Here is a 27,862-nt window from a genome sequence, read left to right as displayed (position 1 = left end):
AAGCAAGAAACACAAACCCTTGGAGACATAAGTTGCTCTACTGAGTACTACTGCAGCATCTTTGGAGTAAAGCGTCTATAACGGCTGACGCATGACGCTGTAAATGGCAGCAATTTGCGGCAGAGAAAGTCATAATACACGTTCAATTGAGAGCAAAATGTACAGTAGAATTCCTCCAATGTTTACCCTGCTCTGTTAGAAGCTTAGACAGCCTGATAAATCTCATCAACCTCTGGAACAACAACATCAAGGCGCATCATTGGCTTGAACTCGTCGGGGATTGCTGCTCCTGCTTGGACACAAAGCTCTACAACTGCAGGAGCTTGTCCGTAATACCTTTTTAATTGGTTGCGTAGATGTGGGGCCTCCATGTTCTTAACATGCCAGACGTATTTCGGTGGGATTAAATCCTCCAATGTAGCCTTTTGCCAGCCATGTTGCCCGGCTCGCCATTGATGCTTGAACGCACCACAGAGCTTGACCTTGTGACCTCGAGGCCCTATATGCACTTCTGGGCAGTACCCACAAACCCTCACAGGATAGCGCACCATGAGCATCTTTACCCCTTTCCTCATGGTCTCCCATGTATTCAAAGTTATTTGAGCTACATGAGCCACCTCTTCAGGATTCAAAGTAGTCATGTCAATGTTTGCTTCAAGTATCCTTCTCACAGCATCAGGTTCATCTCGTCTTTCAGAGCTCAGAAGTTCTTCCTGATTATCCTCATCCTCATCCTCATCCTCAGAAACCTCATCCTCTACTTCAGAGAGCTCATCCTCTGACAAATCAAGCTTGCTAATCTTGTTATCATCTTCATTGTTTAAAGCAGAGCTAATTTCTAAATTGTAAGGATCCACCTCACCATCAAAATCAAACAGAGATGCCTGTGTTTCTTCTACAATTCTTTTACCAATAGCCTTCACAGGTCGTGTCCTTCGCAGTACAGGATACTCGGGTAGTTCCACACCTGCCTGAATGCAGAGCTCCACAAGTGCAGGTAGCCGTGGTATGCCCTTTCTTTCCACGTGGTAGATTGTCTTCAACCTGTCATAAAGATGGTAAGCATCCAGACTAGAAAACACATCACTGGGTCTTCCCCTGCCCCAATCATGTCGTGCACGCCTTCGGCTGGCATCTGGGCCAGTACATGTAGCGATCTCATGACCTACTGGCCCAACATGCGTGTCAGTACAATACCTGCCCAGAGATGGTTTCCAAAATCAGCAGGAAATAACTAGAGATTTTTTGGAAAGGAGGCCACAATGAGTGAGAAAATGCACGGAACACACAAAGCTCACCTCCATCATTCACTAATAACCCTTAACATCTACCAAAACAAATGTTCCAGATAGAAGTTGAAAGAATACATAGACAAAAAGCATCCCTTCAAACAAAGCCTTGTCCATTGTCACCTCTATGATGTTTATACTAGGCGTGCAAAACCTTAAGGTAAAATGTCAAGGCAAATGAAAATGTTGCCTTCAATATTCTAACATGCACCTTAAAAAAAACAAGGACTCCCAACCTTTAGGATGCAGTGATCATTGATATTAAACATGCCAAACGAACAAGGATTCCCAATCTTTCGGATGCATTGATAATAAACAAACAGCTTGTTTCTTTCATTACATTACACATCAAAAAAGTAACATGGAAAAAGAAAAAAAAAACCCTTCAGTGGATAATAAAAACTTAATCAGTTCCAAATGCATTTAAGATATACATTTAGAAGGAAAATGCAGCCACTTGAAACAATGATGTGCTTAGATTATTGTTCACCCTCATCATAGGTGCACTATCACACCCTTACGACCATTGCTATAGGTACATATTCTCATCTGAATTCAGGATTCTCATAAACTGAAAATATTTTTAACAAAACGACCTGTCATTGGCTGCATCCCTCTGAAACTAGTATTGTTCCTATCAGATGCTCCTAGTAAATCCTGTTGCAAGGCACCTCTTGGCGATGATACAGGCTAGATCTAGATGCCGGGCACAATGGAAAGAGAATACACAAGATCTAGCAATCACGATCCTCATGTTCCTTTGCGTATGATGGCTCTTTCCCCAAATGAAGTGTAGACAGCTGTAGAGATGGAGAGCGAGATCTATCAGCTAGGCAGATCTGATAGAGAGATGGATCTGCTGTAGATTACGATAAATCTGAGCATAAAGTTAATAGATCTCATAGAGAAAATCCAAGAGAAAACATGAGAGAGAGAGAGAGATTGAGAGATTGAGAGAGAGAGAGAGAGAGAGAGAGAGAGAGAGAGAGAGAGAGAGAGAGAGAGAGAGAGCCCTTGTAGCATGCGAGCTGAGACGAGCCTGTGGATTCTGCTTGCCCAGACCCTAACCACCTGCCTGCAAAGAAGAGAACTTTAGCGTAATGCCCATGTTCTCAAACAATGCCTTCCAGAAAAGACTCGTCATACGTGAATAACACAATTGACTGAGGCATCCCGTGATACTTAAAGATATTGCTCATGAATATCTTGACCATGTGTTCTAGCTTTATCTTCTTCCTAGCAGGAATGAAATGGGCCTGCTTACTGAACCTACAAATAATAGTGCAAATCCCATCATTGCATGTTTGTGTTCTTGGAAGATCAAAGATAAAGTCCATCTCTATACTTTCCCATGGCCTATCAGGGATCGGCAATGGTTGCAACAATCCCGATTGCTTTTGCCTGTCAAATTTGACTTTTTGGCAAACTAAGCATGACCTTACAAATGTGTCAACATCTTGACGCAAAGCTGGCCAATAGAAGAATGCATCAACCCTTTCACTGTCGCATCAATTCCACGATGACCAACACAAGGTGGAGCATGACTTTCCATCAAAACCTTTGGTCGTAATTGAAACCGGCCCGTAGGGCAGTAGGCTTTGGCTTTCACCCGAAATTGTTTACTTAGACACACACACGATGCCGAGAGAATATGGCTCGAATGTAGTCTCCGTCGATACTGTGTAGCCCCTCTCCTCAATCGTGGCCGTCTCGATCTCCATAGCTCCAGTGCTCGGTCGATGAGAGTGCCGGTAGTGGTCGAATGAGTATGGGGGCCGAGCTCTGCAATGATGGCTGGTCCTTTGGCTGTCCCATATCTAGTGAAAAGAAATCTGGAATCTGTCTCTAGGATTGTCTCTCTCTCTATCTCTCCCCAGTAAAGTGTCTCTATATCTGTGTAACTCAAGTAGATATAGCCCAAGACATCTCTGATCCTCATAACTGATGACCCTAGAGAAAGGACCGGGGAGCACTTTAAAAAGGTAACTTGCAACGGGAATTAACACTTAAGCACACACACGGCTCGGAAGCTAGAATGCTCCGAGCGTACGCCGACAACCTGTAGGCCCCAAAATTGGCGCCCCTTTCGGTATTTCTTTATTCTTTAGGAGGGTAATTACAAAGAAGAGTCCTAGGAATCCTTTAACTGTATCCCGCTAGATACCACCTGTTCTGGCAAAATTTCGGCAACATAACAACCCCAAAACTTGCCCGAAACCAATTCCCCTGCGGGAACTCGCTTCTACTGGTATAAACCCTCTGATTCCTTCCCAAAAACAGTAATTCAACACGCTGTATTTAGTGGTTTTTCATCTGTTTTCAGCCCTAAACAGTCCCCCGAACTGTCGTCTCACAGTGGGACACAGTTCCCAATGCTTCTGGCATCATTGTGGCTGCAAAACAGTCCAAAAACAGCGCGTACACAGCGCTGAAAACGCACCTGTTAGGTGAGGTTATGACCCTCACCGGTTCCTGCTTTGGAGTAGCAATTAGCTACTCCTGTTCCTGCTCCTTAAAATCTCCCGATTGGTTGCCCAGTTGACTTCACGGCAAAGTTCCCTAATTTTTAGGAGATGCTTCCGTTGGGCTCCCACTGGTCTTCTAACCATCTATCCTCATTGGGACCGCATCCAAAAATGCAATGTGGCCCAACTATCTGGTATTTTCTTTTGGTGATCCCACCTTAACTTTATGTCTCTATTGAGTTCACTTCCTAGTATCCACCAACTTGCTAAGTGCGACAGGGGGACCTACATGATCTTGAACTGAGCCTAAGACATCCTCTTACTATACGAATTCCAATGCCGACCAACTTCCCGTCTGAGGGTGAAACTACCGTTCACATTGGTCATACAATGTCATTTGTAACTTCAAAAAGAGGGTCTCAAAAATAAAACAAAAATCATTGGAAAGAAACCAACAACTAAGGTTAGCAATTGCCACGTCCTCGTGACATACCCCCCTCTTGAAATCGCAAACGTCCTCAATTGCATACCGTAAATACACGCCACCGATGATCTTGTGTTGTTAGCACTCTTTTATCATCGCATGTATCCGAAAGAAAGGTCGTAACACATAGATACAAATGACTTAATGAGACCTTCATACTTTTGTCATTTCCATCTATTACACTGAATTCATATGTACATTTGATGTGCTAGCTCTATCACTACCCCTCCTTTGCACACATTGGGTTGGGGCATAGGTAGGCTATAACCCAAAGGCTTCAAGGTAAAGCTGCAATACATTTGGTGACTCTGACAGTTCATGCTCTTCCATCCACTTTGCATCCATAGGCGGATAGTTCTTGAACTTCACCAAGTAGCGTCGTGCAACTTGTCCTTTAACTTTTTTGTCCTTATGTGCCAAAACTTGCTCAGGTACCAAGATCTCATCAAGTTCCTCAACTTCTCGTTGATCCTCATCTGGCATATCTTCTGGCACATCACCCACGAAGGGTCTTAGAAGACTCACGTGAAACGCATTATGAATCTTCCTCGCATCAGGCAATTTCAGCCTGTAAGCCACATCGCTGATCTTGTCAAGCAATTGAAAAGGCCCATAGTAACGCATGATGAGCTTAGGAAACAGTCGTTCCTCACCCTTCATCTTCTTGAACCTTGCCTTTTCGAACCTTAACAGAACCCAATCCCCAGGTGATAACAGCAATTCACGACAGTGACGATCAGCAGCCTATTTCTACTTTGCCTGAGTCTTCTCCAAGGCAACTTTAATTGTAAGGTGCAGCGGAAGTGAGTGTTGAACTTTGCTCAAGATGAGTGCTCTGAATTGTGCTCAAGCTTCCTTTTACTTACGGAAGGGAGAGCCTTCCGTTCCTTTAGTGAGAGAGTGCAAATAATCACAAACAAAGTGGATAAACACTGTGAATGAAAGTACTGAGACTAAGAGATAGAGAGAGAAGAATACGACACCAGAAGGCCCCACTCCCTATGGCGAGAGCGGTCTACTATTGGTTGCACAAATCTCTACAATGCTTTGGACTTGCCGACGATGAGGACAACGACGAGACGGGCTGAAATTTGAAAACGCTAAGGGCTGAAATCTGCAAATCTTTATCTGCTGAATTCTGAGTCTATGTCGGTGACGACGACGATGCAATGACGACGCGCTAGAAATGCAGATGCTGAAATCTGCGTTTTCCGGCTGAAACTGTAAACTTCGGTGGATCTGACCGTGCGGCGAGGATCTGCTGCGGGAAGGTGAGATCTGCGAGGTTCGGGACTATTCTGCGGTGTGTCTATGCTGAAAACTGAAAACGCTGATGCTTCTGTGGTCCTGTCGCGACGAATCTGCAAAAACGCTAGGGTGCTCTGCAAACTCAAAAACGCTAGGGCTGATGTGTGTCCTGCTGCAAAAACACTACTTATCTGATGAGTCCTATTGTCACCATGTTTGCCTGCAAGTACAAAACGCTAGGGCTGATAAGCAATGGAAGGAAAAACGCTGGCTCTTCTTGTTGATGGCTGAAAACGCGGAGTCTGGGGTCTTGCTTGAGAAGGTGCACTGTTGGATGTCAGGTCCCTGCTGCCTCTTTTGCGAGAAAGTGCTAGCGCTAGGTTTCTTATGTACTTGCTTATCAAAATTGCCCTACCTAGTTCCCAACAAAAGTCACTTAAAAATAATAAGTGAAAAATGGCTAAAATAGGGGAAAATAGGTCTATGCACTGTAAAAATGCTCCCAATGGGTTCGGATGGAAATCTGATGATCATGTTGTGTGCAACCAGAGGATATGCATCTACTCTAAGTGTCTGGACATGCACGGTCTGCGAACAGACTCACAAAAGTGCCAAAACACTTCCTAATCTAGGCTAACTGAACCAAGTGTCTGAACATGCACGGTCTGCAAACAGACTCACATAAGTGCCAGAACACTTCCTAATCTAGGCTTGCCAGAACACTTCCTAATCTAGGCTAACTGAACTGAACTGAACCCTTGCCATGAAGTAGCTTGTCCACGTACACATAGGGTTAGATGTGCACGTGACATTGATTTTCTTATACATTTCATCCATGTTCTCAACATATCGATCTGCCTCAAAGATCTTGTCCTTTGTATGTAAAATGGGAGGAACTTTTTTGCCGCCTTCAACAATCTCAAAAGGTGCCTTGCCAGTGGACGAATGCACCGTATTATTGTACACATACTCAAGCATAGGCAAATACTGTTCCCACTTGCCCTTATTATTTGACACATAGCATTTCAACAGATCTAAGACAGTAGAATTAGCCTCTTATGACTGTCCATCAGTTTGTGGATGAAACGAAGACGAGAACTTGAGCGTAGTGCCCATGTTCTCAAAACAATCCTCTCCAGAACAAACTAGTCATGTGAGGATCACGATCACTGATAATCGATTGTGGCATACCATGGTACTTAAACACATTGTACATGAACAAGCGTGCCATCTGATCAGATTTTATCTTCTTCCTAATAGGGATAAAATGGGCCTGCTTGCTGAACCTACAGATAATGGTCCATATACCATCATTCCCTGTCGGCGTTCTTGGAAGATCAAAGATAAAGTGCATAGCAATGCTTTCCCATGGCTTATCCGGAATCGACAGTGGTTGTAACAACCCTTGTGCCTTTTGCCTGTCAAACTTGACCTTTTGGCAAATCAAGTATGCTCGCACAAAGGCATCCACATCTCTCCTCAAGGTAGGCCAATAAAAGAATGTCTCTACCACTTTCTCTCTCGCATCAATACCACGATGCCTTGCATACGGTGGGACATGACTCTCTTCCGTGACCTTATGTCGCAATGGCCTAGTGACACAAAGTCTGCCATGCATCATCATAAAACCATCTCTGAGGAGGTAGTGCTCATGATATTGCCCCTCTTGCAACTGTTCAAAGATCCTTGCAAAGTCTTCATCAGTAGCATGCCACAACATTCCTCTTGCCTTCCACATGCATAATCTGGAAGTGGAACAGAGAAAGAATGTTTGCCCATCGCATATGCTTTTCGGATAACTTTGACTGTGTCAAGAAATATCGCAAGGTCTGGTGGTCTATCTGGACAACAAAATCAGCACCCAAAAGGTAGTGCTTCCAACTAGAAAGCGCATGAATCACGGCCAAGAGCTCTTTCTCATAGAGTTGCATAGTCTTCTCTGGCCCTTCAAAATTCAGCTTTCATAAGCTACTACCCGTCCATCTTGCATTTGCACTGCTCCGATGCTACTGCCACATGCGTCACACTGGACCACAAATGACTTCCTAAGATCTGGCAAAACAATTACTGGATCTGAAGTCAACTTTTCCTTTAAGAGACTAAAAGCTGAAATCTCTTTTTGGGTCCATCTGAAAGTGACCTCTTTCTTTTGCAAAGCGTGAAGAGGTGATGCTATCTCTGCAAAATTCCTGATAAACCTTCTAAAGTAGGAACACAATCCCAAGAAGCTTCTGACATCGTGCACAGTCTTCAAGTCTGGCCATGTCTTAATAGCTTCAACCTTTGAGGGATCCATTCTGAGTCATGACACCATCCTTTGAGACTATGTGACCAAGAAAGTGGATCTCTTCTAAGAAGAATTCACTTTTCTTAGGATTGACAAGTAGCCTGTGACTGCGCAGCTCTTCGAACACAATGGTCAAGTGACGCCTATGCTCCTCTTCATTCTTCGAATAGACTATCATGTCATCGACGAACGTCCCAACAAACTGTTGATGCGAGCGGAAAATCCGGTCCATCATTCTGTTGAACGTGGCAGGAGCATTTGTTAGCCCAAACGGCATCACTAGAAACTCAAAAAGACCAAATGTCGTTCTAAACGCAATCTTGTGCACATCCTCTGGCCTTATACGAATCTGATGGTACCCACTCTTAAGGTCTATCCTGCTGAAAATTGCAGCACCCTCTAAACGATCAAGAATATCATCAATCCTAGGAATAGGAAACCTATTCTTGATGGTTCAACGCATGGTAATCAATACATGTGCGCCATGAGCCATTCTTTTTTTGCACTAGGAGCACTGGGGAGCAAAAGGGTGAAGAACTAGACTGAATCAGCCCCTTCTCTAATAACTCCTCAACCTGGCCCATAATCTCTTTCTGTTGCACCACACTAACCCTATAGGGACCCTGGCACCAAATCTATCCGATGGTCCTCAGGTCTCTCTGGCAGTAATAGCGACAATAATGAATAAGAAAAACAGTCATTGAACTCTTGCAAAAATGCTGACCTTTCTTTATCTAACACAGATAAATTTTAACTGACAATATCTGAGACATCACGTGCAAAAATCAAGTACACAGAAAGATGATTCTTTATTACAGAAGTGATAGCAGAAGCAGATACAATAAGGACAGACTCCCATTTGAGCTTTACATCCAAAACATGAGTTTTGCCCCTATGTTGAAGGGTGGTCGTCTTGCCGAAGGCATCCAGCACACCATGTACTCTGATCATACACGGAATTCCAAGTAGCTTATCGCACCCTTCCAATGGCATAATATAAAATTCTTTTGTGTCTACATATGACTCAATATGCAAACGCAGCTTTCCAATAATGGAAGTAACACACTCTGAGTGGCCAGGACATGCCAACCCTGCCTTTACTGTGTACCCCATCCCTTCAGCTTTGATGCCTAGCTTCATAGTTAACTCTAGTGAGATAAAGTTTGCTTTGGCACCTGGATCAAAAAAGATGAGTGTCGTCTGATCTCTAACTTTACCCCATGCTCTGCATAACTCACTGGCATTTGTACTCGGCCTATCACCCACCATATCTGGCACCAAACCTGCCGTGGGTTTAGGCTTCTTGCCTTTCTGATCTTCTTTATCATCTGAGTCAGTTGGTCTTTTCCTTTGTGGACAAATGGTAGCAAGGTGACCAAGCTACTCGTATATAAAGCATTTATTTTCAGCCATTAAGACCTTCTTTTCATCGAGCAACTTGCGCACAAAAGGCTTCCTTTTCTGTTTCTTTGCCTACGCTCCAGAAGTCCCGACTGAATCCTTGTCTTTGGTGGCCTTTTCTGACCCCTGTGACGCTTCAGGAGCCGTTTTCACAAAGGGCTTCTTCACTGAATTTTTCTTTTGCTGCCCTCCTTTCTCGTTGCTCGGAAACCCACTGTCCTCTCCTTTCAACAAGGCAAGACCAGTGTTAGCAACTTCCATGAGCTAGGTGAGGGTAGCCACTCTATTCTTGGTACAATAGTCCCAAAGCCCTTTAGGCAGCCCACAACAATACTTCTCTATCTGCTCTATCAATGGCACAAATCTATAGGAGGTTACTGAGAGTAACGCCTCCGATTGTACTCCAGCAAGCTCTTGCATGTAGCCAAAGTAAGCTGGTGCCAATCTGTCATGACGTCGGCTTCAAATTCATTTGACAGCCAAGCAGATGCAAACATTTTCTTGAAGTAGACCCAAGTGGCGGGTGCCTGTCCTTGCATTAACAATGTCGTCCACCATGTAAGCGCATTGTCCTTCAAGAAAGTGGGCGCTTTCCTGACCTTAGAGGCCTCTGTAAAATTCCCTCCTGCATAAGCTGTATCAAACTACTAGAGGAAAGTGAGAGCCTTTGCCTTATCCTCGAAGCCGCTGAAAGTGGTAAACTTTACGGCTGCACCACCTTCTTTGTAAGCTTTCGGCTTTTCCAGTGCCCCCAGATTGTCATAAGGAATAGTCTGTGTAAGGATTCTATGTGCTAATCCTTAATTAAGTACTTAAACTCATGATTAAGACTTAAGAAACTTGAACTGAACTCAAAAACAAGACTCAGAAGACTCTGTGTTTGATTGATTGAATGACTGCTTGAAACTGAGTACAATAGGCTCCTTATATAGGAGACGAAGAGACACAAATGAAAAGACACGTCTCATGGTGAAGAGACGCGACTTTAGATGTAAAGACACATTCTTTGGGTGAAGAGCTGCAACCATTGGAAGAAGAGTCACACACATAGAGCAAGGGAGTGTGACCAGTCGTGGAAGGAGTGTGGCTTTTGGCAAAGAGGCACGTCTCTTGGGCGAAGGGGTGTGACCATCCAAGCGCAGGGGTCCTCCTTCGCATGGCACTTTGCGTATCTATAACTATGTCAGACTTTGTAAATAATTAATTTATTTACAAGAAAATAATTATCTAATTAGTTGTGTGCACATCATAATAGATCTAGCAGTTCTGGGGCTTCAGGTGCGCCCAAGTTTGGGCAAGAGCACCTCAAGGAGACCCTAGCAGAAAATACCCTGAAGCCCTAGTGATTGGGAAATCGGATCTTCAATGAAGGAGTAGATAGTAGCCTCAGATTTCAGGCTCAGAAAATTACGCGCGCTAGTGCAAGCACAGGCCTTAGAACAACAGTAACCCTAAGGTCTGCATTATTTTTACGGCCTTAAGATAAGTCAGTTAAAGTATTTTTAATTGTTTATGCTAGACCAAATGGCCGGACAAGTGCGAATAGGTATTGCCAGAGCAGTGCCGGTACGGCATTGCGCTGGGCAACAGCTAACATTCTCATTGGTTGCATCTATGTGTGCAGTTGTGGTTCAATTTTCACATTTCATTAATAGATTGTGAACTTTTAAAAGTAAAGGTTGAAGGGTTTTTAAGTTATTAAGTGGCACATGCCACACTTACCAATGCAAACTAACCCTCTCACTCTCACTCACCCTCTCTCTCTTCCTAGCGTCCCCCTCTTCCTGCTGGCTTGATAACAGCACCCCCTCCCCCACTTCTCAGTGTTGGCAGTGCTCCTACCCCCCCTATTGTGAGTATACTCTACGCATTGGAGCCCTCCATGGAAGCTTGAGAGCAGCCCCTTGCGACATATGTGGTGGCCTCGTGCTCCCATTGTCTAGAACAAGGGTTCTCATAGCCATAGCCAGCTTTTGGTGAAGTTTCATCACGAGAAGTTGCAGAAGGAACTCTCTTCCTAGAGTGTGGTTGCTGTAAATTCTCTGTTTTCAGCCCCTATTCATCTCTTTTAGGGTGAATAGGGGTTGAAAACACACATAGAATCTAGTTCAGCAAAATACACATAGAATCTAGTTCTTCTCTACCTACACTACGCGTCCACAAAGTTTGGTGTGATTCCATCGCGAAAAAGGTCTCTATTTCGGCTTTGGAAGGTCCTCAGGTCACATTTTCAGGTTATGTGCAGAAAATTACAGCAAGCATGTGTGCGTGCATTTTTGCGTGTTTCTCCCTTGTTTTTGTTGCAGGAATGATTATGCATAAAGGGACACGGTTAGCGGAAGGTAGACTCTCATTTTCGAGAGCTTCCATTGAGTTTTGTGGAAGTTAGACTCTCGTTTCCGAGAGCTTCCCAAAATCTCATAGCAGAGGGAAAATCCTCTCAGTATTCAGAGGGTAGCTTTCGCACTCTCTCAGTCAGAAGCAAAAAAGAAAGAATAGAGGACGGGCTATTGCCTTGTTCCTGTGCTTGTAAAGATTCTCCCTTAGTAATAAAGATAATCTCTTTATGGGGGGGGACCAGCCCCTCTTCTGGTCCCCGATGAAGTGTCACGCTTTTCCTCTCTCTCTCTCTCGACTTCTCTTGAGTATTTGAAATACAATTAAAAGTCGGTTTACGCTTCCGCATTTTTGTGACAGTGGTATCAGAGCAAGGTCATCTCTCTCTTTCTTAAGGGATTAACGACTCTTGGCAGACTGCAGAAATGGGAGGACGCGAGATAAGAGTTCTCTCTCCTTCAACAGCGGGTGGCAGAGTTGCAAAAAGCTCTTTCCCATCCAGAAGTCCAAAAGATTCTCCATACTCTTAAGAAAGGGAAGGAGAAAGTGCCAATGGGGTCGGAAGAAATCCCGCAGAACCCAAAGACGCAAGAACCAAAGAAAGATCCTTTAATTGGAACCTCCCGCATGCACGAGAGGCAGAGGAAACCTCCAGAACGTCATGTGCGGTTTGATCCAAAGGTTCAAGAGCAGGATCCTCCTGATTCTCCTCAATGAAGAATCTGGATGACATAATCGCTCCTGAAGACATGTTTCTTGACGATCCGTCGCAACAGGAAGTGCATTCAAGGGAAAGGACTCCTATCCACAAGGAGTCTAAGCATAGAAAGAAGGAGCATCATAACAGGAAGCACCACAAGCAAAAAACGTTCATATCAGGTGACAAAGATGTAAAATTCGACACCTACAATGGACGGCGTGATAATGAAAGCTTTGGCTTTCATCCACCAATTTGAAGTTGCATTTCCAGAAGGGAACTTTAAAGAAAGATCCAAGCTTCGCCATGTCAGTGTGTACCTGAAAGGCACCGCCAGCAGTTGGTGGTTAACCCTGATCCTAGAAAAACGCAAGCCCCAAGATTGAACTGCTTTCAAGAAGGAGTTCTACGCACATTTCCTTCCTCCAGACTATGAGGAAGAGGTAAAGAAAGAATGGGATCGACTCTCACAGTCAGAGAACGAAACTGTTCCACGTTATGTGGATAGGTTTTGGGACGTTCTCTTGAAAGTCACTCCATTAAAGAAGATTGAAGATTCGGAGAAGATGCGCAAGTTTGAAGTAGGATTGCATGAAGCCTTGCAAAAGACTATGAAGCTTTACCCTCGAGGTAACTTGCAGATACTTATGAGATCAGCCCGCATAGCTGATGGAATACATGACAAGGATACTCCCAGGAAGATGGAGCAAAGCGCCTATCATGCCAAGCAGAAGGCTCTCCATGAGCAGCCTGCCTCTACTTCTTCTTCTCAAAAGAAGAAAAGAACCGCCTCCGATGCAGAAGCAAAGCCAAATCAGCCCAAGAAAGGGAAAAATCTCTCTCCTGCTGAATTGAGAACCTACATCAACGAAGGAAGATGCTTCAAGTGTTGACAAATTGGACATATGAAGGGTGATTGCCCTACTAAAAACCCGCAACCACACTCTTCTAATGCAGTCCAAGATGTACAGGGATTCATACAGCCAAGGATGGAAAAGAAAGAGCTCTTCTCAAAGCGTGGGGAAGTATCAACAACCAACGGGATCTTATTTTGTTTGATCCTGGCAGTACATACAATTTCATCTCTACAAAGCTAGCTGATGACCTGAATTTATAGCCCAACCGTTTTGGAGTTTCTATTCAAGCACAACTGCTTTCAAAGGACAGAACTCCAGCTCTACTCCAATCATAGGAAAGTTGAATTTAAAGGTCGACAACTACAAAGATCAAGTCTTTCTTATTAGCTTCACTTGAAGGGTGCTATGTCATCTTGGGAATGCCTTGGCACTACAAGATGCATCTCATTCCTGACTATGTTCAGAAAACTTTATCCTTTGATCATAAAGGAAAGAAATATCTTGTACTTGCGGATGCAAGTGATTGGCGTATCCCCCTCGCCAATAACATTGCAATCAAGAAAGTAATGAAAAAGTGTGCTTCAGCGTACTTGATTTTTGAGAGAGAGAGAGAGAGAGAGATGTGTCTGCTTCACAACTTTCTTCCTCTTTAGAGCAAAAAAGACTTAAGTTATTAGAAAGTTTTAAAAATTGTTTTGCGGACGAACTTCCAAATGAACTCCCACCTTCTCAGCCTGAGGATCATACAATTGATTTCATCCCAAGAAGTTCTCCTCCAAATCAGCCCCCTTATCGAGTTAGTCTAATGCAGCAAGAGGAAATCCTCAAACAGGTCAACGAACTTTTGGAGAAGGGCTTAATAAGGCCTAGTACTTCTCCATATTGTTCACCTGTCTTGCTAGTACAGAAAAAGGATCACATTCCGCATGTGCATAGACTATAGATCTCTCAACAAGATCACAATCAAGAATCAATTTCCAATCCCTCGGATTGATGACATTCTTGATAAGTTACAAGGAGCAAGTGTCTTTAGTCGTATAGACTTGAAGAGCGAGTATCATCAAATCTGCATAGCTCCTCAGGATGTGCATAAGTCTTCATTTAGAACAACATTCAGGTTGTATGAATTCTTAGTGATGCCTTTTGGACTCACTAATGCACCAGCCACATTCAACAAAATGATGGATAGAATCTTTCACTCATATAGAAGATTTACAGGAGCTTTCTTCGATGACGTCTTAATCTTCTCAGAGACAGAAGACGAACACTATAAGCATCTAGCATTAGTGTTTGAAGAATTGCGCAAACACAAATTATTTGTGAATACTAAGAAGAGTGAGTTCTTTTTAAAAGAAATTCACTACTTGGGCCATATAGTATCTCACAGCCAGGTGAGAATGGACCCTGATAAGATTCAAGCAGTTGTAGAATGGCCTACGCAAACAATAGTACATGACGTACGAAGTTTTCTCGGCCTTTGTTCGTATTATCGGCGTTTGATTCGAGCCTTTGCCGCTATAGCAGGTCCTCTCCATGATTTGACAAAGAAGCGGATTCCATTTCATTGGAGGCCTGGACAAAGACAAGCTTAAGTATCTACTTAGTCATGGACTTGTTCTCACCGTCCCTAATCTTCGCAAACCTTTCGAGGTATACTGCGATGCATCTAGAGATTGTGTAGGAGCAGTTTTGAACCAAGAGGGTCACGCCATAGCCTATGAAAGTTGGCGCCTTAAAGATGCAGAGTTGCATACTTCCATTTATGAGAAAGAGCTAATGGCAGTAATTCATTCTCTTTCCATTTGGAAACATTATCTGTTAGGAGCTGATTTTATTATCAAGATAGATCATCAAAGTCTTCGCTACTTTCTCACACCAAGGTTGTAAGGTACGTAGTATTCGGTAAGTGTTCGGTACGTACTGTACGTTGTACCGTATGGATTGGGCCATAAGGTACGTAAAATTCGTAGTATATTTTTTGAAAGATAAAAATACAAAAAATTTCAAATTTATATACAACCTATCTAGTTTAAAAACACTGCACAATACTTAAACATAGCCACAACTTTCAAAAAACACTTAAAATCACCCCACAAGTTAAGTAACCGCTAGATAACTCTGCAACACAATTAACACACACTTCCAAGTTGAATACAAAACTTACAATCTTTCGCGAGGTCAGGACTCTAGAGTGCCTCCTTGCAGACTCCAAACACAAAGAGAGGGAGGGAGGGAGGGAGAAAGAACCTTATCGGTGGTGGCAAATCCTTCCTTGGCCTCTGTGCAGAGACTCTGTTCTACTCTTTGATTCTCTGTTGTGATAATAACCAGTATAGGATAGGTGGACTTATTAAAGGCCTCGCCCACCTAATCCGACCACGGGGAATAGGTAGGCACTGTTGGTGATTTTTTTTTTTCCAGAGGTTTTTTTTTTTTTTTTTTTTTTTGGGGGGGGGGGGGGGGGGGGGGGTACGTACGGAACGGAACCATACCGTACGTATGTACGGAAACAACCTTGTCTCACACAGAGAAAGTTATCAGAAAAACAGATGAGATGGGCCAACTTTCTTTCAATATTCCATTTTCAGATTTTACACACTTCTGGAACAAAGAATGCAGTTGCAGATGCTCTCTCCAAGCGTCCAAAGATCAATGCACTGACAACAATTTATCATGAGGACCTAGAATCTCTCAATGAGATGTATCCTCAAGATCCAGACTTCGCTACAATTTGGGTAAATCTTCAAGTTGGTCACTCAAGGCCACCTTATTCCATTAGGGATAATACGCTATATCGTCAACAAGCAATATGCATAGTTTAGCCCTTACGACAGAAGGTGATGGATGAAGCACATACTTCTCCTTATGCCGGGCATCGGGGAATTGCTGCTACCACTAGTGCCCTCGAAAGATATTTCTTTTGGCCAACACTCCGGACGGACATTGAAAAATATGTACGCGAGTGTTTAGTCTGCCAAAAAGTGAAATATGACAAACATAAAGTTTATGGCAAGTTTCAGCCACTTCCTGTGCCTAACATGCCCTGGGAAAGCATTGCCATGGATTTTATTACGGATCTTCCTAAATCCAAGAATGAAAATGATGCAATCTGGACTATCGTGAATAGATTCAGTAAGCAAGCACATTTCCTTTCAGTTAAGAAGACGATCAAAGCTGATCACATGGCTAGAATATTTATAGCCTAGATTTTTAAACACCATGGATTGCCAAAGACTATTGTCAGTGATAGAGATCTCGCATGACTAGTCTATTTTGGCAAGCATTGTTCGAGAACTTGGGAACTAAGCTTGATTTTTCATCAGCTTATCATCCTCAAACAGATGGTCAAAGCGCAATCGCTAATGCCACTGTTTTGGACCTCCTCAAGTGTTATGTTTCGGAAAGACAATCCAAATGGGAACAGTACTTACCGTTAGTTCAGTTTGCGTATAATAATACCATACATTCCTCAACTGGTAAAGCTCCCTTCGATATTATTTATGGGAAGCCACTCTTACTTCCTTTTATGGTCACCAAAGAAAAGATCTTTGCCGCAGATGAATTTGTGCGCAATATTGATACTGCCTATCAACAAGTAAAGCAAGCAATCCTTTGTACTCACGAGCAATAGAAGAGAAAAGCAGACAAGCACAGAAGGAATCTCAATCTTGAAAAAGAACAACATGTCCTACTAAAGTTTGAGAAAGCTAGATTGAAAAAGCGGGTCGAAAAAGGAAAAGTTGTTAAACTTTCCCATAGATTTTACGACCCTTTCAAGATTACAAATAAAGTCAATGACGTGACTCTTAGATTGGATTTGCTGTAACAGACTTGGACACTCCAAGTCAAGAATCAACCGTGACAACACCAAATAACCACTTCAAAACAATTCACAGATCACAATAGATTTGCACTGGCCCGGCAGAGTTCCGTGCCTAAAGATATTGGCCCGAAAGACTGACGCCCCTTTCGGTATTTCTTTTTATATTAATCAGATCAAAGTACAAGAGAGTGGCTAGGGTTTCACTCTCAAACTCTACGTCCAGATGCTCTAAGAAGTGAGGCCCTCACCACGAATTTAAAGGTTACAAGGGATGCCCAAAAGCAGAGCCCCAAAAGCTTTTAAAAGAAAAAGCATCAATTCTCTCTCTCTCTTAGAGAGTCTTTTCTCTTTTTTTATTAAAAAAAAGCAAAATTTGCGTCGCTTATCATTTTTATTTTTATTTTTTTTAAAAAAAAAAATTTGTTCTTTCAGCCTCCGCGATTTCCGGAAATTAGGGTTTTTGGCAAAAATTAGGGTTTGTAGGAATTTTAGGGTTTCTGTTGTCTGCCACGTCATCACTTTGTAACATACCCCCTCTTGAAAGCATTGTAATCGACCGCGATTACGCCTGCAAAACCGACAAAAGCCATAAACCGTCTTAGCAGACACTAAATGTTAGTACCTACGTACTAGGAACACACATCTAGCACATGTACAAAATCGACAGTCACATCACACGACATCACAGGACATCACATGACATTCAACATTCATTCGGATCTTAGACCATGATTTATCGGCAATGTAGCTAGCAATCACATCTAGGTCCAATCGGGACCTCATCGATGTCCGATTGACTAACCCCTATTGCAACCATGTCTATTCGAGATCAATCAAACCAAAATGCTGCGGTCATTTCGGCTATCAATTCCTGCACTCACAAGAAGTCAAGAACAAATCAGTATCATTATCAGGAATTCCATTTCATAAAGTTATCCAGCAGAATACTGTCAGCTCTCAGTATCCCTGAAGCTCAAAGAGACACCAGTGACTTTAGTATCAAAATCAAGGCATCTGTTGACAAAGGAGTGGAGTAACTCCCCTCTTGTGCATTCCACTGCACCAGATCTCCGGCCAAGCTGAATTTCTGGGTTCCGTTTGGAGTAGACTATGCTAAACCAAAACATCGAGGTAAAGTTCACAATCCGAGGAGTATCTGCTAGGTCCTCCTCCTCCATCCACTTCGCATCAAATGCAGGAAAGTTCTTGAACTTAACCAAGAACCGCCTTCGGACTTTACCTTTCTTCGTATCGTTATGTGTCAAAATCTGTTCAGAAACAAGGATCTCCTCGTTTTCTTCCACTTCGGGTTGCTCATCAGGCTCCCCATCATCAGGCACATCACCCTTAACAGGTTTCAAGAGACTCACATGCAATGCATTGTGAATCCTCCAAGTATCTGGCAGTTTCAATCGGAAGGAGACATCGTTTATCTTTTCACTTATCTGGAAAGGTCCGTAGTATCGCATACTAAGCTTTGGAAAAAGCCTCTCCTTTCCCTTTTTCTTTCTTAGGTGTGCCTTCTCAAAAGTAAGAGCACCCAATCATCCTCCTTCAGTTTCAAGTCGCGACGATGGCGATCCGCTGCCTTTTTCTGTCATTCTTGAGACTCCTGCAAAGTCTCGCGAACCTTGGCAATAGCCGTATCCAAATCTCGCGAATATTCATCCGCTTCAAATTTCTAATCTTTCGTGCTCAGGAAGGATGGAACCTTCGCAGCACTTTCAACAATCTCACATGGCGTCTTCCCCGTCGAAGAGTGTATCGTGTTATTGTAGGCAAATTCCATCAAAGGTAAGTTCTTTTCCCATTGAGTCTTCTGATCTGAGATACAAGACTTCAATAAATCTAAAACCACTGAATTGGCAATCTCAGATTGCCCGTCAGTCTACAAGTGGAACGATGACGAGAACTGCAACCGCGTGCCAATGTTCTCCCAAATTGCCTTCTAAAACAAACTCATAAATCTGGGGTCTCTGTCGGAGACAGTCGTCTCAGACGTGCCATGTAATCGGAAAATCATCGTGATCATTCTGTGTAATTGGGAGATCAAAAATGAAATCCATTTCAATACTTTCCCAGGGGCGGGTGGGTATGGGTAAAAGGGTGTAACAATCCCTGTGTCTTATGCTTGTCAAACTTGACCTTCTGGCATACTGCGCACAACTCTTCCACGTCCTTTTTGAGTCTTGGCCAAAAAAAAAGTATCTCTCTACCCCCTTCATGATGATAGCAATGCCGCGGTGACTCGTAAAAGGTGGACAGTGGCATTCAGTAATAACCTTTTCCCTCAACGGTTGTGTAACGCACAACATAGTCTTTCTCATCAAGTAGCCTTCCCGAAGGGAGTATCGAGCTACTGTCTCCCCATCTCGTATCCGTGTGAAAAATATCTACAAAATCTGTATCTATGGCATACCGATCGACCATATCCTCGAAGCTCCTATGATGTATCGCGGAAATAGCCAAAACCAACGGTTTCCGAGACAAAGCATCTGCCACCACATTCTTCTGTCCCTGCACATGGACAATCTGGAAGTGGAACTGTGACAAGATGTTCGCCCACCACATCTGCTTTTCCGAAAGCTGCTTCTATGACAAGAAGTAGCGCAAACTCTGATGGTCTGTAAAGACAGTAAAATCAGCTCCGAGTAGGTAATGCCGCCACTGAGTAAGAGCATGGATAACCGCCAAAAGCTCTTTCTCATAGATCTGTGCTGTCATCTCCGGCCTAGAGAACAAACGGCTCTCGTAAGCTATGACATAGCCTTCTTGCATCAAAGACCGCACCCAGACTACGACCACAAGCATCACAATATACTTCAAATGACTTCTGCAAGTCCGACAAAGTCAAAATAGGTTCCATAGTCAATTTCTCTTTCAATGTCTGAAAGACAGTCACCTCTGTGGGTCCCCACGAGAAAGGTACTCCTTTCTGTGTCAAGATATGCAAAGGGGAAGCAACCTCTGCAAACTTTCGTATGAACCGCCTGTAGTACGAACACAGTCCCAAGAAGCTTCTAACTTCATGGACATTCCTCAAATTGGGCCAATCACGGATAGTCTCTATCTTGGCCGGGTCCATTTGCACTCCTGCTGTGCTGACACAATTTGTCCCAAAAAGTGTATCTCTGGTAGGAAATGCCTGAAAGACTTGAAGCAGATGATCTCTGTGTTCTGCCTCATTCTTGGAGAAAACAATGATGTCATCAAAGAAAGTACCAACAAATAACCCAAAGATTCATTTGCAGTGACTAAAGTCATGTTGCAAGAGTCTGTATCTGCTTTATCCTTTGCACCGCTGAAGGCAAGGACTGGAGTCTTCCAAGTTTGAAAAATTATCATTCACCGTAGCATGTGGTATCTGTTTAGAGACAAAGACTGTATTCTGCAAGGGAGGTGACGAGGCGAATTTTCTTGCCTGGATCACGGCCAAAGAAGGGGTTATGTGCTTGTTGGTTGTCACATAAGAACTGGAATCTTCTGAATCTTCAGCTTTCTCAGCGGGTATTAAGGCTTCCAATTGAGAAGGGGAAGGTCGAGGGAGCTGTTGCCTCTTAGACCTTTGAAGGATCCTCTTGCACAAGGAAAGGATCAATAAATCTGTAATTGTACCACCATCAGATAAGAAAGACTTAAATGTAGGGTGTCACAAGACAAGCACCACGTGCCAATAGAAAAGAACAGATTGAACAGACTTTTAGCACTTCAATAACAACTGAACTGAGAGAGAGAGAGAGACGACACGCGACACGGAGTGGCGGAATTCCACCCCAGAGAGTATTGGCCCTAAACCTTGGCGCCCCTTTTGGTATTTCTTTATATTGCATCAACTCAGTACAAGCCGGTACTCCAGACTCTACACCTTCTCCAAGAAGCATGCCAGAGAATGAGCCCTAACCTCATATTTAAAGGCCCTAGGCCCCAAAGCAGTTTCAATAAAAAGCCTTTAAAACTCAAAAGCTTCTGGTCCAAAAGCAAAGCCAAAAAGCTGTCAGCGCAATTTACGGAAATCCGTATAGCCTGCCACGTCATCAGCCAACGTAAAACGCAAAAATCCGTACAGCCTGCCACGTCATCATGTCAGCGCAATTTTCGAAAATCTGCCACGTCATCAGTTTTTGCTTGTGTGCGGGTCCTGCTTTATTTTAATCACTTTATGTCACTTGGGGCCCCATCGAACGGGGTCCCCACAAGTTGGTAGGACTTCTTCTGTTACTTGTTCTTCTTAGGCTTTAGGCCCCTCGGTCGGCATCTGCAAGTTGGCTCCATTCTTTAGGCTTTGACACGTCAGCAATTTGTGACATCTCCCCTTCTTGAAAGAGAGTAATCATCCGTGATTACAACATATCTGCAAAACAACTCAAGTTAGCTCAAAAAAAAATTCGGAGGGACATTCCGAGGGACAATCATTTTGCTCTTTTTATTAAGGATTAGCTTCTCCTTTCTACTCTTTTGATCAAGGAGTTAGCTTCTCCTTTTAGCTGTTTTGATCAAGGAGTTTGCTTCTCCTTTCGTCCAGATCGAAACTCTTGATATTCCGGCGTAGTAAAATTAGCCATCACATCCAGACCGTACTGATCTTCCATGGGTGTCTTGATGCACTAAAATTACATACACAGGCAATCTCATCCAATTAGGAATATTCAGTGGTTGGCACATCACAATGCAACACCGATGCTTACATATGCATGTTACAAGACATAGAAACATAAAGCCGCCGATGAACACTCCCCCCGCAAAATAACCATCCCGGTCCGGGCCATGAGCTGTTCAACGACTCCCTCATCACTCCTCCCGCAAATAACCTAAAAAGGTCCGGGCCATGATGAGATATAGAGGCCTTTTACAACCAAACGCCCCTCACACCGCAGCCTGCGTCGTTTGGAGGTGCTGAGAGTAACCACTGCTCAAACTTCTTAATACTCCTCCCGCATAACCATCCAGGTCCGGGCCATGAGTAACAATAATAATACACCCCCCGTAAATAACCACAAGGGTCCGGGCCATGAGTAAAAAACAGCAGTTTCCAATCATTCAATACTCCCCTCGCAAATAACCACAAGGATCCGGGCCATGAGTATGAACAAGCATTCTAAAACATCATTTCTCACTACTCCAGCCGGGAGTAAAATCACCAATTATTGAAACCAGTATTATAACCAGAGTCAAACAATTCAAATCGGCACCAAGACACGTTCAAAACAAATACCATCCATTTCAAACAAAGTTTCAAACAACACTTTCTCAAACAAAGTTCAAAAGTATCTAACTATAAAACAACTAGAGAGTTCATTCAGGGTTTTGTTCGGACAACCGAACTTTCAGGACGATTGGCTTGCCCTTCTGCATCACGGTGATGGTTCGGTTCCGAACCTGGAGAGTCGCATCATTCTTGTCATTCCAAGGCATGCCTGATAGAACGTCACAATTGCCCAACTTCATGATGTGGAAATCAGCTTTTCCATGATAATCTTGAATAGTCACTGGAAGAGCACCAATGAGCGGTACGACTTTCTGAGTTTGCCCCGTGGCTAGCTTAGCTTCAATTTCTCCACCCTCTGCATCATAATCAAAGTGCATTTGCTTTAAGAATCCTGGATGGATGAAGTTCTCTGTAGCTCCGGAGTCAAAGAAAATAAGGGCTTTGAAGCCATTGACTTTGCCATATGCTCGACACAATTCATTTGTACTTTAAAGGCGTATGCCATAGATGTCAAGTACTAATCCAATAGCCGGTTTAGCTCGTTTGGTTGGAGATGGTCTTGGGTTTCTGTCGACCGTGGACGCAAGAGTCGGCTCCGCGGGTCTGTCAGTGCGTTGGGGACAACCAAAATAGTTATGTCCTGTTTGAAAGCATCCAAAACATCGGCCTTCTTGTAGTAAGGTGTCTCATTGTTGAGGTGTCAAACGAGGCCTTTGTGGTTGACTTTCACGAGACTCTCGAGAAGTTGTTCTTTGTTGGCGAGAGTTGTGGTTAGTGGCCGGAGATTCTTTGTGGTAAACTCTAGCTTTCCCTTCATCAGTTTATAGCCGACTGCAGCATGGTCCATAAGTTCTTGCATGGTGGAGACTTGCTTGGATAGACAATATTCCTGCAATGGTGATGGTAGTCCAATGGTGTATCGCTCGCATTGGGCCTCCAAGGGAACAGATCTAAAGAAGGACACCGAAAGATACACATCGAGAAACCTTTGGTTATATTCGTCCATGGTTTCAATGGCAAGCATTTTCAAGTTGCCCCACTCTGCCAAAATCCGGACTTCAAACATAGAAGTCATGTAACTATGTGCAAAAACTATCTTGAAAGCTTGCCAATCCTTGGAGCATGTGGTTGTGTCGCGATTGAACTCCACCATTGCATAGCATTATCTTTAAAAAATCCCGCTGCTCGAGAAATCTTGGATTCTTCTGTATAGTTCCCTAAAGCATAGATGTTGTCGAATTGTTGTAGAAACTGCAATGCTTTCTTGCGATCTTTCACCCTGGAAAAAGTGAAAAATTTGACTTGGTCATGCCACCATCTTTGAAATCTTTGGGTTGGTTAGGCGCATATCCCGGGTATGGATAATAAGGGTATCCATATGGGCTCCAACCATTGTAGCTTGGTGGCGGTGGTGGTGGTGGAGGTGGGGGCAATGGCGGTGGCAAAGGCGGTTGTATTGGATCAGGGTCAGATGGCTGCACCATATTCTTGAAACTCCCCCGATCGGAACAGACGGCTGAGAAGGTTGCCAGTTGGAAGCTCTCGTACTTTCTGGTGCTGAAGGAGGAGGTACCACCTGGGGCATCAGAGGGGATAACATGTAGTTCAAAAATTGTTAAAAATTTGCAGCATCGGAAGATTCTGCTGAGGATGCCGCGAAAGAATGTCGTGGAGTTCGTTGAGCAAAAACTGCAAATATTCTGTTGAATCCATGAATTCCAAGTCTTAGGTTCTTTATGGCTTATGCCCTGTAAGACACAGCGATGAAGACGGGAGCGCGCCTGATGCGCGATGAAGTAAGGGTGGGAGTGGCTAATAAGTCCGGGTTGGAGGGTGAAGATACCTCGAATAAAGCTCTGTCTGCTATTTTGTGGGACCGGTATGCTTTCAGAATAGCACACGCCTGATGCTCTGATACCACTGTCACAAGACGGCACCACATACCAATAGAAAAGAACAGATTGAACGGACTTCTAGCACTTCAATAACAACTGAACTGACTTTTAACACTTCAATAACCACTGAACTGAGAGAGAGAGAGAGAGAGAGAGACGACACGCGACACGGAGTGGCGGAATTCCACCCCAGAGAGTATTGGCCCCAAACCTTGGCGCCCCTTTCAGTATTTCTTTATATTGCATCAACTCAGTACAAGCCGGTACTCCAGACTCTACACCTTCTCCAGGAAGCATGCCAGAGAATGAGCCCTAACCTCATATTTAAAGGCCCTAGGTCCCAAAAGCAGTTTCAATAAAAAGCCTTTTAAACTCAAAAGCTTCTGGTCCAAAAGCAAAGCCAAAAAGCTGTCAATGCAATTTATGAAAATCCGTACAACCTGCCACGTCATCAACCAGCGCAAAACGTAGAAATCCGTACAGCCTGCCACGTCATTATGTCAACGCAATTTTCGGAAATCTGCCACGTCATCAGTTTTTGCTTGTGTGCGGGTCCTACTTTATTTTAATCACTTTATGTCACTTGGGGCCCCATCGAACGGGGTCCCCATAAGTTGGTAGGACTTCTTCTTCTGTTACTTGTTCTTCTTAGGGTTTAGGCCCCTCGGCCGGCATCTGCAAGTTGGCTCCATTCTTTAGGCTTTGACAGGTCAACAATTTGTGACATAGGGCATGGCTCGCGAGGGGGAACTTGTCCAGCGTCGCGGCGTTCACGACCGAGTACTCGACTAGGGTCGGATATCTGTGCCACTAAGTAAGCCCATCTTGATATCGCTGGTGATCCTTTGGAAGCTTCATATTGCTGCTTTTGTTGCTGATGATTCGAATAAGAAGTTGGTTGCTGAGAACTGTAACTTTTCCAAGAATATTCATGATAGAGATTTTTGTTGCTCGCATGAAGGTACTTTGTGTCTAGTTTTCTCGAAAAAACCATGCTTTGGGTGAGAAAATTTTGACTGCGAAACCTCCGATTCGGTCGGTTCAGAGGTTTGCATCTGCAACTGATCCAAGCGAGTGTTAATCAATGCGAGGCTTGTTGAAATTGCTGCCACCTCCTTTTTGAAAACTGTTATCGGATCTTCGGTAATATATTGTCGTCGCCATCTTGTCTCCGTCGCCGATTATGTATCAATAGCTACTGGGAGAAGAGAGTGTGCTGGACCATTGTTGGGTTGTGCTCGTTTGCAAAGCAAGCACCAAGGGATAGCAAAAACATGTTGTGGGCTAAGGGTGGGTAATTGCCAATATCCGGGGTAATGGGACTTTCAAATCTGTTGAACTCACGCTGGGTTTTGTTTTCCAGATTTGTTGCGACTCAAAAAGCTGTACGCTGGCTGACGTTTTTGCAGATTGGAGTCTTATTAGTCACGCTGCTGCTCGCTGGTCAATTCAAATCCAGGGATGAGGTTGATTTTTAATAAAAGTGTCCAATGGTTAAAATTTTGAGGTGCACTTATAATAAGCGGCCAGGCTCAATGGGAAAAGAGTGAAATCAAGTGAATTAATCAAGGGGCCTCCAGCATGATTAAAAAACCCACGATCAGTGAACAAGCATTCCAACCAACGTGGGGAAAAAAACTCACGAACAACCACCCGAATCAGCAAAGGGGGGGGAGGGGCTGCGATCGAATAAAGAGGTGCACTTCTTCACCAAGGGGTGTCGAAGAGGGTGAAAAGCTGTGAAGAAGGCGAGGGCGGAACGCACGCTGCCATGATAAATCGGGATAGAAGCAGCACCCACGCAAGCACAATCTTCGGGTAAGAGGTGCACAACATCTTTCTTCTGAAAGTGTTTGTTTCGGGAGCGGGGAGGGTTACATACGCCAGTTATACTCCATTAGGAAGGACCACCTTTCTTTTGCTTCCATGTAACTCCGAGAAGGGGCTAAAGTGTAGCGGCAAGGGTGAGAGGCTCACAACCTTCAGATCCCGGAAAAAAATTTGCTCTGATACCACTAAAAGGATTCTAGGTGCTAATCCTTAATTAAGTACTTAAACTCATGATTAAAACTTAAGAAACTTGAACTGAACTCAAAAACAAGACTCGGAAGACTCTGTGTTTGATTGATTGAATGACTGCTTGAAACTGAGTACAATAGGCTCCTTATATAGGAGACGAAGAGACCCAAATAAAAAGACACGTCTCATGGTGTCACGTGACACATCCAACCCTATGTGTCCGTGGACAAGCTATAGCATGACCAGGGTTCAGTCAGTCAAGTCAGTCTAGAATAGGAAGTGATCTGGCACTTTTGTGAGTCTGTTCGCAGACCGTGCATGACCAGTCACTTAGATTAGATGCATATCCTCCGGTTGCACACAGCATGATCATCAACATTCCCATCAGAATCCATCAAGGGAACTTTCCAGTGCATTAAACCTATTTTCCCTATTTTTGACATTTTTCAGGGCGACTTGTGGTTGCGTTTTCATCCCAGAGACTCAAACACCACATTTTGTGCCTATTCTGTGCTTAGGCAAAAGCATTTTATAGAGCTAAATAATAAATAAGAAAGAGAAAATATCTTTCCAAGTGGAAACATCTATACAAATAAACATCTTTCCTTCTTATTAGAACAATTTTCTGAGAAGTAACAAGTAAGAACAATCCTGAGAATATCAAAGCTCAAAGAGGTGGTCACATAAAAAATAACACAATCCTTATGTTCCACAATCTTCAGTGTATCAATATGCACAAGACTTGAGAGACAAAGGGGAGAGATGGGGCTAGCATGAAGAGATCTTACTTGCAAGTCTTGACAGGGACTACTTGCATAAGCTTGGGAATCAAGCGGTTCACTGACTTGTGTGCCTCAAAGACTTGATGCGCAATCGGAATAAGCTTGGGGACAAGGAGGCCATTGTCAGGAGTACGGAGACTACGAAGCTTGGGTGGACCACGCTTGAGCTTGCGGAGAAATCCACCTGGCTTGGGTGGAGTGATCCAGGGCTTCTTCTTGTTCTTAGGCGGAGGACGGGGCAAGTCCATGTTTTGGGTAACCCTTTTGGGCCGACCATCTGCATTTGCCCACTCCATTGTTACCTTTCTCAAATTGGTCCCCCTCTGGCTTTTTCCTCTTCTTCCTGCTGCTGCGCAGCTCAACTTGGTAGTGATGCTGCATGGCAGCTTCGCATACGAGGCAGCTGATGACAGAGCACTCCATTGAGCTCGCAAATCCATCGTTGCCCGATTAAGCTAAGGCCGCGTTCAGACGAGCACTGCGGAGGAAGTTCTTCACTAAAGACGCTTTTCAACACCATGTTCACACAGAGCGGCGGCAGCAAGACATCTTGGTATGGGCTGCAAGTGATAGAGCGAGGCGAGCAGACACTTCGACAGCTATGCTACGCGACTGTTTGGAGTGTGCGGGAAAGATTACCCGGTTGCATAAGGTAGTGACGAGGCCTGCAAATTGAAGGTGAGGAATAGGATTTAAAAGCAACTGGTTAGCATACCGTAAGCAAATGAGATTCACTTACAAACCCCATTTAGGGCAGATCCGCACGGGGGGTGGAACCCCAGCCCGTTGTCAAAGGCTCAACTCTGCCAAGATCGGTAGAGTTGGAAAACAAAAGCTAGCTACCCCCGCCTCATCTCGACAAAGAAGTCCTTCACGTTGGCAGCAGTTAGTGTACGTGACAAAAAAGATGACGAGTGGCAAGGGTTCTTCACCCGCCGTGAGGACGCGCCCTGAACAATTGTAGCAAGTGATGGATTGGAACCAAGGGAAACTAAAACAGCTCTTAAGAATAATAAGGTGGATTCCTAACAACCAAGTAGAGTGTGCAATTTTACATATACCAGTAACCAAG

General features: G+C 43.9%; 1 protein-coding gene across 1 annotated transcript; it reads right to left on the bottom strand.

Moving 5' to 3' along the window:
- Positions 1–27,424, bottom strand: LOC147463856 (APO protein 2, chloroplastic-like). Its single transcript, XM_086491647.1, has 2 exons — positions 26,797–27,424; positions 1–1,197 (listed from the first exon to the last, which is right to left on the bottom strand). Exons 1-2 carry the CDS (start codon positions 27,228–27,230, stop codon positions 204–206), a joined length of 1,428 nt encoding a protein of 475 aa, XP_086347773.1. The 5' UTR covers positions 27,231–27,424; the 3' UTR covers positions 1–203.
- Positions 27,425–27,862: the final 438 nt, after the last annotated feature.

The sequence above is a fragment of the Adiantum capillus-veneris genome, chromosome 2 (genome assembly GCF_014529385.1).
Source record: "Adiantum capillus-veneris isolate H3 chromosome 2, ASM1452938v2, whole genome shotgun sequence".
Lineage (NCBI taxonomy): Eukaryota > Viridiplantae > Streptophyta > Polypodiopsida > Polypodiales > Pteridaceae > Adiantum > Adiantum capillus-veneris.
This window is presented reverse-complemented; position numbering and strand designations above follow the sequence as displayed.

Bases quoted from the DNA above. Each gene is read 5' to 3' on its own strand.
- LOC147463856 (XM_086491647.1), bottom strand. From the start codon at position 27,230: ATGGATTTGCGAGCTCAATGGAGTGCTCTGTCATCAGCTGCCTCGTAT. The intron at 1,198-26,796 runs GTAAGATCTCTT...ATCTCTGGGCAG, and splicing joins GTCCCTGTCAAGACTTGCAA to GTATTGTACTGACACGCATG.